The sequence below is a fragment of the Bacillus rossius genome, chromosome 1, assembly GCF_032445375.1.
Source record: "Bacillus rossius redtenbacheri isolate Brsri chromosome 1, Brsri_v3, whole genome shotgun sequence".
Classification (NCBI taxonomy): Eukaryota; Metazoa; Arthropoda; class Insecta; order Phasmatodea; family Bacillidae; genus Bacillus; species Bacillus rossius.
The window spans coordinates 356,501,814-356,515,665 of NC_086330.1; the positions used below are offsets into that span (position 1 = coordinate 356,501,814).

A 13,852-nucleotide genomic window follows, 5' to 3' on the forward strand; every position below is an offset into this window, starting at 1 on the left:
CCTCATCCTTTGCAGTACACTGTTAGATGAGCCGTCTCATATACTCAAGCAGTCTACCCGCCACTCTAGCTGTCTTAGATCCCTGCGGCACTCAACGGTAGGTTATTTTATATATATTTTAAAACTTTTGTTACCTCTTTGCCAGTACAAGTATACGTTTGATTGCTTAAATTAATTAAATGTTATAAACATTTTATTGTATTTCCTTTTGACGTGACAACGTCTAATAAATCGATGAACGCCGGCTGCAAGCACGAAAAAGGATGACTCATTGTCCCGTTACGCTCGTTGTCCCGTCTCTCTTCCACTCGATTAGCCTATGAATCTACTATTATATTAAATAGGTTAAGGCGGGCTTTTCAAAAGTAGCTTTTAAATTTAGAACTTTAACTAAACTACTTTTTAATTAATTAATTTTTTTGTTATTTTTCCATTTTTCCATTTTAATCAAAATAAAGAGCAATAAACAAAAAGAAATATAAAAGAGAATAAAAAAATATTTAGAAATTTTAATATCAAGTTGAACCGCCTAACCGACGTGCAAGGGAATATACTATTTTATGGAGCCAATTGAACATTCCAATTAAACAATCACTTTCATTCAAAAATTTATAGTTAAAATAATCTGTTAGTTAAAGTAATAAACATATTTCAATTAATGAGTGCAAATAAAAGTAAATTTATTAATTAAATTGTATATTTCATTTCACTCCTTCTTTGTATCCATACAAAATAGTGATAATTCAATAAAAATGATTCAATTTTATTCATAAAAGTATGCAATAATTTCATCAATGTTTGGTTATGACGTTGTCACGTTAAACTATCGTCCGTAAACCGACTTTACAGACAACCAATTTTTTAAAAAATGTTTTGTTTGTTGCATTTGTTAAAGTAGCACTCTGCACGTTATTGCAATGCATTTGAAGGGCTGGCTGCTCCATCTGCTGACAGCTGACGTACGAGACAGACCTGCACCGACCGGTCACTGTACCAGAAGCTGCTCTGAGCGAACAAGAGTGGGAAGGGTTGGGGGGGGGGGGGGGGTATAAAGCTGAAGAGAGGCGCCTTGCCAGCGAGAGACGAGTTGAAGAACTACCAGCTGTAAGACATCTGGATAACATTCTTCAGTTGTACACAGAGCTCCTGAGAGAAGATATTAATGAGGTACCTTTAAACATGCCTTGTTAAAGGTATCCCAACGATCCTTTTATTTTATTGTTTAAATGGATGAATGGGCTTCTCGGGGAAACTCACCATCACGTACACGATGGATTTTTTTTTTACGTTTAACTATCCTTCTGCGGCTTCCATAATGCACGCAAACGTAACTAATGGCAACCAATGCGATTTTTATTAATTGATTTGAGAAAAATGACAGAGTAACGAGAATATTACACGGTCAGGATTTACATATATAATAACAAATAGCCCACAAAGTAATAATTATTTTAATTAAAACAATATAAACTTATTTATTAAAAAAATATTTTTACAGTAAATACAGTGTAAGGGATGAAGTCGTGACAGATAAAGACAAAACTTTTTCACTTCACGCCTTTCCCTGGACACGAACCATGAACTACCTCGCACCAAAAGCCAGCTGGGCTACGGAGGTCAGTTCCACTGAACCACCGAGGCGACGAGTGAGAGTTGGCTGGGTGGGGGGGGGGGGGGGCTTTTTACAGATTCCCCCCCCCCCCCCGGAAGTGATTCCAGACACAATGTAGAAGCGCAGAGCTAGCTGTTCTGTTTGGGTCGTGTCTCACTCAACCTCTCTCCCTAACAGGGGCGGTCATTGCATTTGGCAAGGGGGGGGGGGAGAATTCGAAACAAACAGCAGGAAAAGTAGTTCTATTTAAACCCACTCCCTCCTCCCCTGAAATCAAGTACTGCGTACGCTCTTGCTCCCTACCTAAAATGGAACATTGGAAAACAACCCACAAGCAAACAATAATAAAATTATTCTCACACATCATACGCTCTGAAAAGGCGTATCAGGGGCAGACAGCCCAAGCGGAAGTCACCGGAACAATAACAGAAAGCAATGATTCATCCGAAGCCGACCGGACTACACCAAGGAATTTTAGCAAAGAGAAATACGAAGGTCTTGGTTGGGAACCGCTTCACTAGGCCCCTTGGAGAAGCGCACGGTGGTCTAGCGCCTGGTGGTCGTCCGCTCGCCGTGCGGGTATGTGAAGCCGGTTGCCAATATTCGCAGGCGGCGGGCCCACGCGCCTGCGACTCGCGATGTTGGCAACACGTCGCGCAGGGATGAAAGATGTACAACATAACTCAAAATGAAAGTGCCAGAGTATGTAAATGCCATTTGGCCAGATGTCTTCAACAAATTTTTTTTAATATTTTTAATCAAGGGTCAATTGTTTCCTATGGCTTAAGTGTTGTGAGTCGCGCCGTATTGACACATGGCATGTATCATCATGATAGTTAATGTTGACTTTATATTTTTTTCACGTAGATTTATTTGTTGTAATTTTGAAACGTGACAAAAGTATCTTAAATTTAAATAAAATATGTTTAATAATTAAATACACATAAGTCTGCAAAATAATGTTTTGTGAAAAATTTTAGCATACTTTTCTGAAACAAAATAGATGTACAAAATTATATTAAAACATATGAAAATGACAGTGCTTGGTTTGAATGTTTGAATTTAAATTCATTTTATAAGAAAAATACCTTTACACTTACTTGTCTTTATTTTTTCTTTTGTTCATTTTATTAATTAGATCTTTTGCATCATTTGAAAAATTCATTCCATAAATAATGAACAGTCACAATAGGGATAACTGATGTCTTTCTTGTACTTGTCCATCTCCTACTGGTGAAGGTTGTAAGCAAAAAAAAAAAAAAAAAAAAACGTTGTTGTCCGTGGATCAAAGGCCACTGTCTGATGAGGGGAAGAACTTAGAAGAAAATTAGTAGGTACAAACAAAGGGGGTATAGTTACAATATAATCTCGTTCACTTTAAAAGGAAAATACCTAATACGAAACAACTGAGTAGATTAAAATTTGTGCTTTACCTAATCAAAACTACCTAAATTAAAATAATCTGTGACTTAAAGCATTTAATTTCGCATCTTATTTGTTTTTTGACGTGATAACGTCTTATAAATCGATGAACGCCGGCTGCACGGACGAAAAATTGTCACGTTCCGCTTGAGCCGAGCGTGCAAGAACCGGCCAACCACCTTGCGAGAAAATCTTCTTTAATATCAAACAGGTTAAGGCGGGATTTTTAACTAATTGTTCGTGATTATATTTATACAAATTATTTAAATTAAATTTGCAAAAACTGTAAATAATATTTGAAAATTAAAAATTATGCAATTTTTCATCAATTATTCTTATGACGTTATCACGTTAAATATTATCGTCCGTAAACCTACTTAACAGACAACGCCCTTTTTTATTTAATCCTGCCTGCACTCCAGAAACTTTAAGCACATCAAATGTTAAGACTTTGTTTACTCATTCGTCCCCGTAACTCAACCTTACGTCACCGCACTTTCACATCTCTATTTGAACGAGACCGATTTTTATTTCAGTCAGAATCATAAATCCTCATTGAAATAATGAATACATATAAACTACTGACTTCAATAATTCTCAAATATCAAGTATTTATCTTCGCAAATTTTGCACAACGTAGAATATAAGACAAATTAAAATATCCGTATTACTGATATATACATATATATGTATATATAACAACTTTATATGAAAGATGAAGTGTTTTTATAAGGTGTTAAAACATGGGAATTGACCCAGCACTTATTTTAATTGTAATAAAAAATTGCATTAAAACTTTGTAATAAAACATTGCAAAAATTTAAAAAGTTTGTTTTAGAGGTGTTTATTAAAGGTTGGGCACAAATACATTTTTATCTTTCTAGTGATGGTAAATTAGATGTGTTTTAAACACAATGATACTACTTAACAAGACACAGTTCTATTTATCAGTAAAGTGTAACAATTTCACAAAACAGTAATGAAATAAAGTTTCATTAATAATTGATCCCTCATCAGTTTCATTTCTCAACATTAATTATTGTTCTTCAGAGTAACCATTCTTAATATGTTAATTGAGCTAGACTATAGTGATTTAAAAAATATAATAATCTCTATGTAAACTTAAACAACTAAAACTATGTATTAAATAATTTATTAGAAATAATATGGTTTGCTCATAGTTTAAAATTATTAGTGAAATTAAAATGTTATGTATCTAAAAAGTCTTATTTTGCATTATATTCACTGATTCTACCTTCTGTGCTTCATTATCATTCAAGCATTCACCAACAGAGCTTTGTAGTCCTTTTATGAGAATGATCAATGACCACTTACTTTCCTCGGTAGTCACGTGTCTCATTCTGATAAAATATGGTTCTTTAAGTTTTATTTGTGCGACAAACAGAATTATATACTTGGGTTGTTCCTATTCAGTTTTATCTTCGTCTTCCTCACTTTCGTCTTGATTTTCTGCAACTAATGGCAGTAAACATTTCCCGTAGCGGAAAAACATTTGGCGCCGAGGAACTTGTAGAGAAGTCTGGGCTCTGGTTCTACTGGTTCGTGAAGGGCCGGGATCCGCATCGTCCTCGGGACGTTCAAATCGTAAAATCCAATCTTTGATACGGATTTCTCTCTGTACGCCATATTCCGAATTATTTGTATCGAAGAAAGCCACCGCAATTTTCAGCTGATCTTCGAACCGCCTGGCTTGTTCATTCAAAGAAATTGCGTCTTCCTGACCTATGGTGCGGTTGAATCGTGACATAAGCTGGTGAATTGAAATGCTCGGTATTAATTCATGACTTGGATCATAACCTGCCAACATCTTCTGCAAACGCATGATCAATTCTCTCAAAGAGCCTGGCGTTGGAGAGCGGGTACCGACGTCAAATTCTTTCACCATTTCCTTGAACTGAAGGATGAAGTCCCTCAAAAGTGAAGGAGATGGAATGTTGGTTGCAACATCCGCATCCAACATCATTTGGTGGAAATGTTCTTTGAGGTCATTAAAAGACTCGGGAAATGCAATTAGCATCCTTTGTTCTTCTATGCTATGACTTTCTGCATCTACCAATCGCCGGAACAGCGAAATCAATTTTTTAAATAAGCCTACTGTAATGATAGTATGTGTCTCCTTGCAAGCCTTTTCTAAAGTATCTACATCTGTATAAATAGCTGTTTGTGCGTATCTTGCTAGCTCACATTGTATAGTTTGTTCCTTAAATGCAAGCAATTCTGCGTAATCATAATCAGTAGATAGATCGTCTTCGTCTCTCAAGTCAATGGTTTGTTGAAGCAACAAATTTCCCATATCTGACATGGTTGTTAAGTGTTTTAGGATTGCTTGTTGGTGAGGCAAAACTCTTCCTGTTAGCAATGGAACGTGGACTTCTTCGACATGCGACTCCGCCAATGGTCCAACGTGTTGCACAGGTGCAGGGTGACTTGGTGCAGGGCGAGATGGCAAAATGCTGTCCGGCCTTGGATCACAAGTACATGCAGCTGACAAGAGTGCTGGGTCACTCGATGCTGGGTGGATTGGTGTCGGGTGAGTTAGTAAAACACTCTCCTGCGATAGGTCACAAGTACATATGGTTGACCTAGCACTTGGTGCTAGGTGACTTGGTGCTGGGTGAGTTGGTAAAACACTCTCCTGCTGAAGACCACAAGTACATGGACTTGCCAAGAGTGCTAAGTCACTCGATGCTGGGTGGATTGGTGTCGGGTGAGTTAGTAAAACACTCTCCTGCGATAGGTCACAAGTACATATGGTTGACCTAGCACTTGGTGCTAGGTGACTTGGTGCTGGGTGAGTTGGTAAAACACTCTCCTGCTGAAGACCACAAGTACATGGAGTTGCCAAGAGTGCTAAGTCACTTGATGCTCGGTGGATTGGTGTCGGGTGAGATGGTAAAATGCTCTCCTGCGACAGATCACAAGTACACGTTGTTGATGAGAGTGTGCCATGTTCCTCTTCCAGTTGATACACTAACTGAGAATATATTTCTTCCACGCTGCTGCATTCACTTGGTCGCGAGCAATGTGACGCGACCGAAGCTCGACTTACAGCCAACATGGGCGGTAGTGTTCTGTCACGGTCTGTAAAGCTGTACATGCTTGAGCTGTGGGGCTGCAGCTCTACGAAATCTTCGCCCGTCGATGGATGGAAATACTGTAGCAATGGCTCACACTCTGCTTCTTTTTTCTTTCTGTTTCTGAACCACTTGCATGGCCAGCACAGGCAATCTATTAGTGAAATGGGATACCATTTAGTGCTCTTAGGTTTGAGTTCTTCTGTGTCTATCGCATCTGGCTGTCTCATATTTCTGGCCTCTGTATCCTGTAAATGTTAAAGTATGGAAACAACATTTAGAAATTTGATCAAAATGTGTAATAACACCCTGCAAATTTACTATTTCCTATGAGAAAAGTCTGTCAATAACAGATGCTATATGTGTTGGAGGAATAGAAAAATCGATATTTGGCCACAATATGCATTAGAAATGTAACGTGAAACTTCAATAAACCAATTGAATGATGAAACTAAATATTTAATAATTCACTTGTATAATAAAATCAAATAATAAAGTTATTAATGGAGATTCACACTAGAGTTTTATATTTATTATAAACATGGTGACAAATATGCTACTGGCTGTAAAAAAATTTCCATGATCTAACTTAGGTTTTAACATGACGTGGCAAGATGAGGTGCTAACGCCACCATCTTGGTGTTTGGACGTTCTCTCAATCAGTGTGCGTCCAGCTGAGGTAGAATGAGGTTTTTGTTCCTTTTGATTAGTGAGTTGTCAAATTTTAAAATGTATGCTGCATTATAAAATCCTGTGAAGTGTGATCGGTGTTCTGGTTTTTGTTAGCAGAAAACAACACTCCAAATAAAATTCACCAGAAACTTTTTTTAATGTACTGAAACGATATAATGAGTGAAGGTGGAATGAGACAGTTGTGCAAACTGTTTAGAAATGGCCGCACTAATGATCACGATGAAGAGCGAAGCGGCCGATCAAGCATTATGACTGATGAACTGGTGTCATAAGTGAATGAGAAAATTAGTGAAAACTGCCACTATAAGATATCGGAGCTCTTGATACAGTTTCCTCAGACTGTTGCATGTAATCGTGAAAGACAAGTTACGCTAATAATTTTTTGTGCCAGATGTGTACAGACCTCGATTTACATATGGGTGAACCGGGCATTAGCCCAGAGTACCAGTTTTTGAGGGGCGAGATAATTTGAGGTGTGAAAATCATGTTAATACAAAGAGAAAATTTGAGGGCCTATAAAAATTAGTTTTTAACTATCAGTAATAATTTGATTTTCAAAAATAGTTATTAAGGAGAAATATAAGTTAATATTGACTAATGCAGTACGCTTAAAAATATTATGCCTTAAACCACAGAATTAAGAACTAGGTAGGTATATATAAAACTTGTTTAAGAATTTACAGTATACATGAATCATGTTTTATTTCGGTAGTTATAATAGTCGTATTTAAATGCAACAACGATTTATTAAATTTAAATAATAAAAAAGACAAATGGTCTTTGATTTCGAAAAATCTTATTAATTAGTTGTATTATGTTCTGTTTTAAAACTGATAGAAAATAAGCTCGAATTTGTATAATTTAATGATGTTGTCTTATCCCTTATTCTGACCTCGGCCAGTAAACCCGCCGCCTTTAGGAACAGACCCCCGTCTGAAAGACATTATACATATCTCCTACCTGGCACCTCTATGGGACGTTAGTGCAGCAAGCGCCCATAGATGGCGACAACCGATTTATGAACCAACAGACTAAATAATTATTGTCTCTCTCTCTCTCTCTCTCTCTCTCTCGCTGGAGCGGCCTTTCCTTTCTGGAGCAGCCCTCTAGACTCACTCCTCTCCCTGGAGCAGCTCCTTCTCTCCCTGGAGCGGTCCCTCGGGGATTACGCTCTAGGCTCCTTCTGACTCACCTTCCCCCCCCCCCCCTTTTTTTTGCCAAGATCCTCGGCCGCAGCCTACCTCGGCCCGACTCGCCGCTCGACTATGGGGGCTCTTCGGCGACACCTGAGCTCACCACCTCCATCGCCATCGGTCTCTGCCCAGGGACACGTCAATTTGGCGTCCAACGTAGAGCCATTCAGTTTGGAGAAGCTGAGGACCACAACCTGATCTTGCTGGAGCACCCACTTCCAGGAGTGAAGACAAAACCTGGTGGTGCCCACACCATCTTGCCCGATGGATTCCTGAACCTGCATGGCACCACGCTGCAGTAACCTAGAGGGACCAAGTATCAGCTGTGCATGTTGCCAAGCCCAGTTCCACCTACAATGCCTGGGGCTGGTAGAACAAATAATTGAACGAGAGGCAGTTATCCACATCTGCCATCCCTGCCGACAGCAGCTGGTGGAGAAGAAGCCAACCATATTGAAACCTCGGCGCTGCTTCGTCCCAAACTGCCCGCAGACGGTCATAGTCCTCACTACCTGCCAGAGCTGCCGTCAGGAGTATCATCTGTCCTGCCTTGGCTGGGAGGACACCCCACTGAACCTCGCTGAACTCTCCTTTAAGTGTGGGTTGTGTAGGCACCCACAGGAGCCACCCGAACTACCGAAAGCAAGATAGCCCCAAGACCCTTCCGAGGACAGGACCATGAGGACCCCATCCAGCAGCTGCGACACTGAGAACAGGCCCTGCGATCACAGGGTACTCCCCAGGCCGAATGGGTCGACCACATTGGTGGGCTACTACTGGGGGAAGCTGCTAAATGGTGGAAGAACTACGAGGGCTTATATGATACCTGGGAAGACTTCGTCTCTAGCTTTGTGAACTACTTTGGTAGTTGTGTAGCTGCGCTTACTGCCCAATTGTTCAGCCAGAAGCAAAAGGAGGGCGAAGAAATAGAAAGCTTCCTCGTCGGCAAGAAGAAGCTATTCGAGCGCCTTCACCCCGATCAGAATCCCAAGGAATGCCTTTCTACAGTATTAGAACTAGTAAGGCCCAACCTGCGACCATTCCTGAGACACCCACCTCCCCAATATTGGTCCGAGCTTTGCCTCCGAGCAACAGCAGTCCAGCATGACTGCCAAGAGACCCGAAACACCTCCACAAGCAGAATAAGTGCCTCTCGTATACAGGAGAAGGAGAAGCCTTCCAGCTGCCAGGAGATCCCTAAATGCTGGTACTGTCCTGAGAGGCATTTTAATGCCGACCGCCCAGTCCGACGCCAGGAGCAAGGTATTCAGGACAAGAATACCCCTCTGGGAAATGCCTAAGGGGAAGGAAACTTACCTCCATAACCTTCCCCGAGGAAGTGGAGGAACCTCAGGACCTGATTTCTACCACGGCAGCAGCAGAGGGCAGCAAGCAAGTGACGAGTATACAACACAACCACCCTCGGATTCTACCCCGCCTCTCCATACAGCTAAAGGGTCATCAGATGTATGTGCTACTGGATTCTGCAGCCACCACCAGCTACATAAAAGCCAGTTGGGTGCAACGCACTCGAACTGCTATGACACCACAAGTACAGTATGCCCAACTGGTGCAACAAGACCTCCGTATTACACTCCAAGGCAGGGCCTCGATAAAGTGCCATATCGGAGACCGAGAAGTAGTAATATCCTGCTGGGTAGCAGAGGACCTCCATGAAGACCTGATACTGGGACAAGATTGGCTGATTGAACAGAAGGCTGTTATGGATTTCGAAGCGCAGAGGATCTGTTTTGGGAAAACTCCATGCCAAACACTGTACTGGGTAACCCGGCGGGTAGCTGAAACCCCCACACCAGTACTGACCTTGGCAGATATACAACAAGGGTTTCCTGAAGACCTTCAAATACGGCTGCTAGACACTCTCCAACCGTTTGCATCCGTTTTTATGCCCCACGGGAACCTGCCACACACCATCATTGCATGCCATCGGATCACCCTGAAAGATGACCGCCCCATATACTGCCGACCAGGAGTGCCATCATACCACAAACGAAGGTTGATTGCAGAGCAGGTGGCAGAAATGCGAGCAGCAAATATCATAGAACCCAGCCGGTCTCCATATAACTCTCAAATTGTGATTGTGACCAAAAAGGATAATACACCACGCTTCTGCGTTAACTTTCAACCATTGAATCATGCTACTGTCAGTGCAGAACCACCAGCAGTTAACATCCATGAAACCCTAAAGGACATTGGGACGGCATGTGTATTCTCCACCCTGGACTTGAAATCTGGCTATTGGCAGATGCCCATGCATCCCGATTCTAAACATCTGACTGAATTCACCACACCAACAGGCGAGCGATATCAGTTTAAGGTCATGCCATTTGGCCTGAAGAATGCCCCTAGCACTTTTCAACAAATGATGGTGCAGGATGTTCTGCCGGACCTCATTGGAAAGTGCTGCTTCGCCTACCTCGATGACATAATCATATTCTCCAACTCATGGCAAGAACACCCACATAGCACAAGTACTGGAGCGATGTTAACTCCATCATCTTACTTGCCATTTAAACAAGTGCCACTTCGGGAAGAGACAGCTGGAGTATTTGGGCCACCTATTGTCGTCAGAAGGTAAAAAAGCCAATCCAGAGAAGATACATGCCCTCATGGAAGCCGAAAACCCCAGATCGGTATGCCAAGTCCGAAAACTGCTGGGCCTCTGCAATTGGGTAAGGGAGTTTGTACCCCACTTCTACAGTATCTGCCAACCAATCACCGACCTACTAAGCCCCCAAGTGCGCTTCCACTGGGGAACGGAACAGAAGCAAGCCCTCACATCTCTCCGGGAGCAATTCTCACATATCACGAAGCTTTGCCGACCCGATCCCACTCAGCCTTTCACCCTACAAACTGATGCCAGCCAATGGGGGTTAGGCGCAGTACTATACCAGGAACCATCTCCAGGAAACCGGAATGTCATATCATACACCAGTGCTAAGCTACCACATGCGGAAAAAAAGTACCACAGCAACGAGCTGGAGTGCTTGGCCATCATGTGGGCCATTAAGCGATTTCGACCGTACCTAGAAGACCAACACTTCACCCTGTGCACAGATAACCGGGCACTAACCTGGCTGTGCTCGATGAAGGACTGCAAGGCCAAACTCGCCCGCTGGGCACTAATGCTGCAGGAGTACAATTTTACCATCGAACATTGTCCTGGGAAAGACAACGAGTTTGCAGATGCCTTGTCCCGGGCCCCCTCAGGGCCACAGCTTGAAGAACATTTCCAAGATTGTGATAGGATGGTTGCGGACATGGAACAACCCCCGACATCAGGAAAGGAAGAGATGAGCCTTCAACAAACTGCAATTGCGGGGGAAAGTCTCTATCAGACTGTGACACAAGACCAACAAGCAGACCCAGGAATCTGTAAGCTGATACGCCGTCTGCAAGACCTATATAACATCCCACCAGCCGAGAGATCACCTGCCGATCATCAGTTCGTCAGAACCCATCGCCTCCACCCAAGCGGCTTAGTAAGGTGGCCGGAGAACGAGTCTTATCCACAGCTACTTGGTCCCCAGGCCTTAAGGCGAAAAGTGTTAAGGGAATACCATGATGCAGATCTCGCGGGCCACCCAGGCATGGCCGAAACCCGGAGAGCTATACAAATGGGATATACCTGGGAGGGGATTAAAAAGGATGTAGAAGAATATGTGGGGCAGTGCCACCTGTGCAACACCACCAAACCCACTGCCCAGCAGGGCCCAGCCACCTACAACCACGCCAACCTAGACGGATCTGGGAAACAGTCGCGGCCGACCTCATGGGACCATACCCTAAAAGTGGTCGAGGGAACCGGTTCCTGCTGGTGATTACTGACCTGTTCTCTCGATGGGTGGAAGCTTTTCCATTAAGAACTTCCAAGGCGCCAAAACTAATTACAACCCTGGAAAATGAAGTCTTCACTCTCTGGGGGTACCCCAGACCAATCCTTACAGATAATGGTAAACAATTCTCTGGAGAACAGTGGGATGAAGCCTGTAAGTGATGGCAAGCCCAAAAATGGACCACTGCTCTGTACCACTCCCAAGGAAACACCACAGAGCGAAGGAACCAGGAAATCAAGAAAGGAATGTGCCTAAGGCTCCGTGAGGACCACCCGTAGTGGGACTCTCACCTCCCAGCCATATTGTTCTCGCTGCAGAACAGGTATAATGAACCACTGGGCTGTAGTCCCAGTCAGTTACTACTGGGACACAACATCCCGCGACCCGGAGACTGGGAAATACCTGCGACCCAAATACAACACCAGCAAGAAATTCCAGTTACGAATCCAGAACTCCAGGCGGAAGTCAGACACCAGGTTGCTAGAACCAACCAGGCCAAATACCACCAAAGAACCCAACCCACAACTCCTATGAAGGCTATAACCTCCACAATCGAAGTCGGGGACATCGTCTACTGGCGAACCCACCCGCTGTCATCCCGAGAGGATAACTTCTGTGCTAGCCTCGCACCTACCTGCAGGGGCCATACCCAATAGTAGGGAAACAGGGCCAAGTTTACCACCTGAGGCTGAATGGCCAGAAGACCGTCAAGGTACACCAAAAGGAACTACAAAGAGCCTCCCAAGGGGGTGCCACCGGGAATACAGAGTGGGATCTAGAACCAACCACCACCATCCCCCACCCGGCACCATCAACAGCAGGGCCTCAGGGCGCCTCGCATACAACCAGTCTCACTCCAGGGAGGAAAACTAGCCCAGAACAAAGACTACGACCCCGGGACCACCTGGTGAGACCGGCACATTATCGACTGTCCTAAGTGTAGTGCAGTGGCCCGTGTAGAGGAGTCAGGCCTGGGACTGAAGCTCAGCGTGCTGACTCCAGGCAAGTGCAATGATACCAAAAGTACCGGCCGAGGCCACAGAGGGAGGGGGGCGAATTGTCTTATCTCTTATTCTGACCTCGGCCAGTAAACCCGCCCCCTTTAGGAACAGACCCCCGTCTGAAAGACATTATACATATCTCCTAACTGGCACCTCTATGGGGTGTTAGTGCAGCAAGCGCCCATAGATGGCGACAACCGATTTATGAACAAACAGACTAAATAATTATTGTACCTTTGCCACAATGGATTTCTGGCACTAATTATCTGTCATATGTATTATATAGGGGTTGTAAATATTTAATTAATAATATGCAGTGTGCTGTGATATGTATAACAGTGTATTATAATGGTTTCTCACTGACCAATCTGTAAAGCTGGAGGACATAACCATCCAGCAATGTTTGACAAGACACAGAGTTCTTACCCTAAAGCAATCTGGGTAGTAAATACTTAAAATGGTATCTGAGCTCTACATTTACTTTTATTTATTTCCCTGTTTTTTCGCTCTCTCGCTCTCTCTCCCTCTCTCCCCACTCCCTCCCCCCTTCCCTCTTCGCTGGAGCGGTCCTTCGAAGATTTCGCTCTGGTTTCCTTTCCTTCCTGGAGTGGCCCCTCGGGGATTACGCTCTAGGCTCCTTCTGACTCACCTTCCCCCCTTTTTTTTTGCCAAGATCCTCGGCCTGACTCGCCGCTCGACTACGGGGGTTCTTCGGCGACACCTGAGCCTACCACCTCCTTCGCCATCGGTTTCTGCCCAGAGACACATCAATGTTTTGGAGAAACTGGAAAGGAATGGGGGCGGCTAAATATTGTCTGCCCAGAGCACTAACTACTTGAAATCGGAGTCTGGATGGGTACGAAAATCTTGTCGAAAGACCACAAAAAAAAGCACATGGCAGCATCGTTGACATTTTTAGAGGCCTACAAAAAAGATGGTGATTAACTTCATGATCATGTTGTAACTAAGGATGAGACTT

At 43.3% G+C, this 13,852-nt stretch overlaps 1 protein-coding gene across 2 annotated transcripts in view; it reads right to left on the bottom strand.

Annotated features, from left to right (window-relative positions):
- Window positions 1–3,853: 3,853 nt before the first annotated feature.
- LOC134528273 (DC-STAMP domain-containing protein 2-like) overlaps window positions 3,854–13,852 on the bottom strand; it is a 57,734-nt gene continuing 47,735 nt past the window's right edge. Inside the window, exons 14-15 of one of the 2 annotated variants that reach the window (XM_063361756.1) lie at window positions 5,815–6,377; window positions 3,863–5,637 (exon numbers count right to left, since the gene is read on the bottom strand). In XM_063361756.1, the coding sequence (XP_063217826.1) occupies window positions 4,461–5,637; window positions 5,815–6,377 (1,740 nt within the window). In that variant the 3' untranslated portion in view covers window positions 3,863–4,460. Of the gene's footprint in view, window positions 6,378–13,852 lie in introns of both variants that reach the window. The other variant, XM_063361755.1, reaches the window with a different exon arrangement.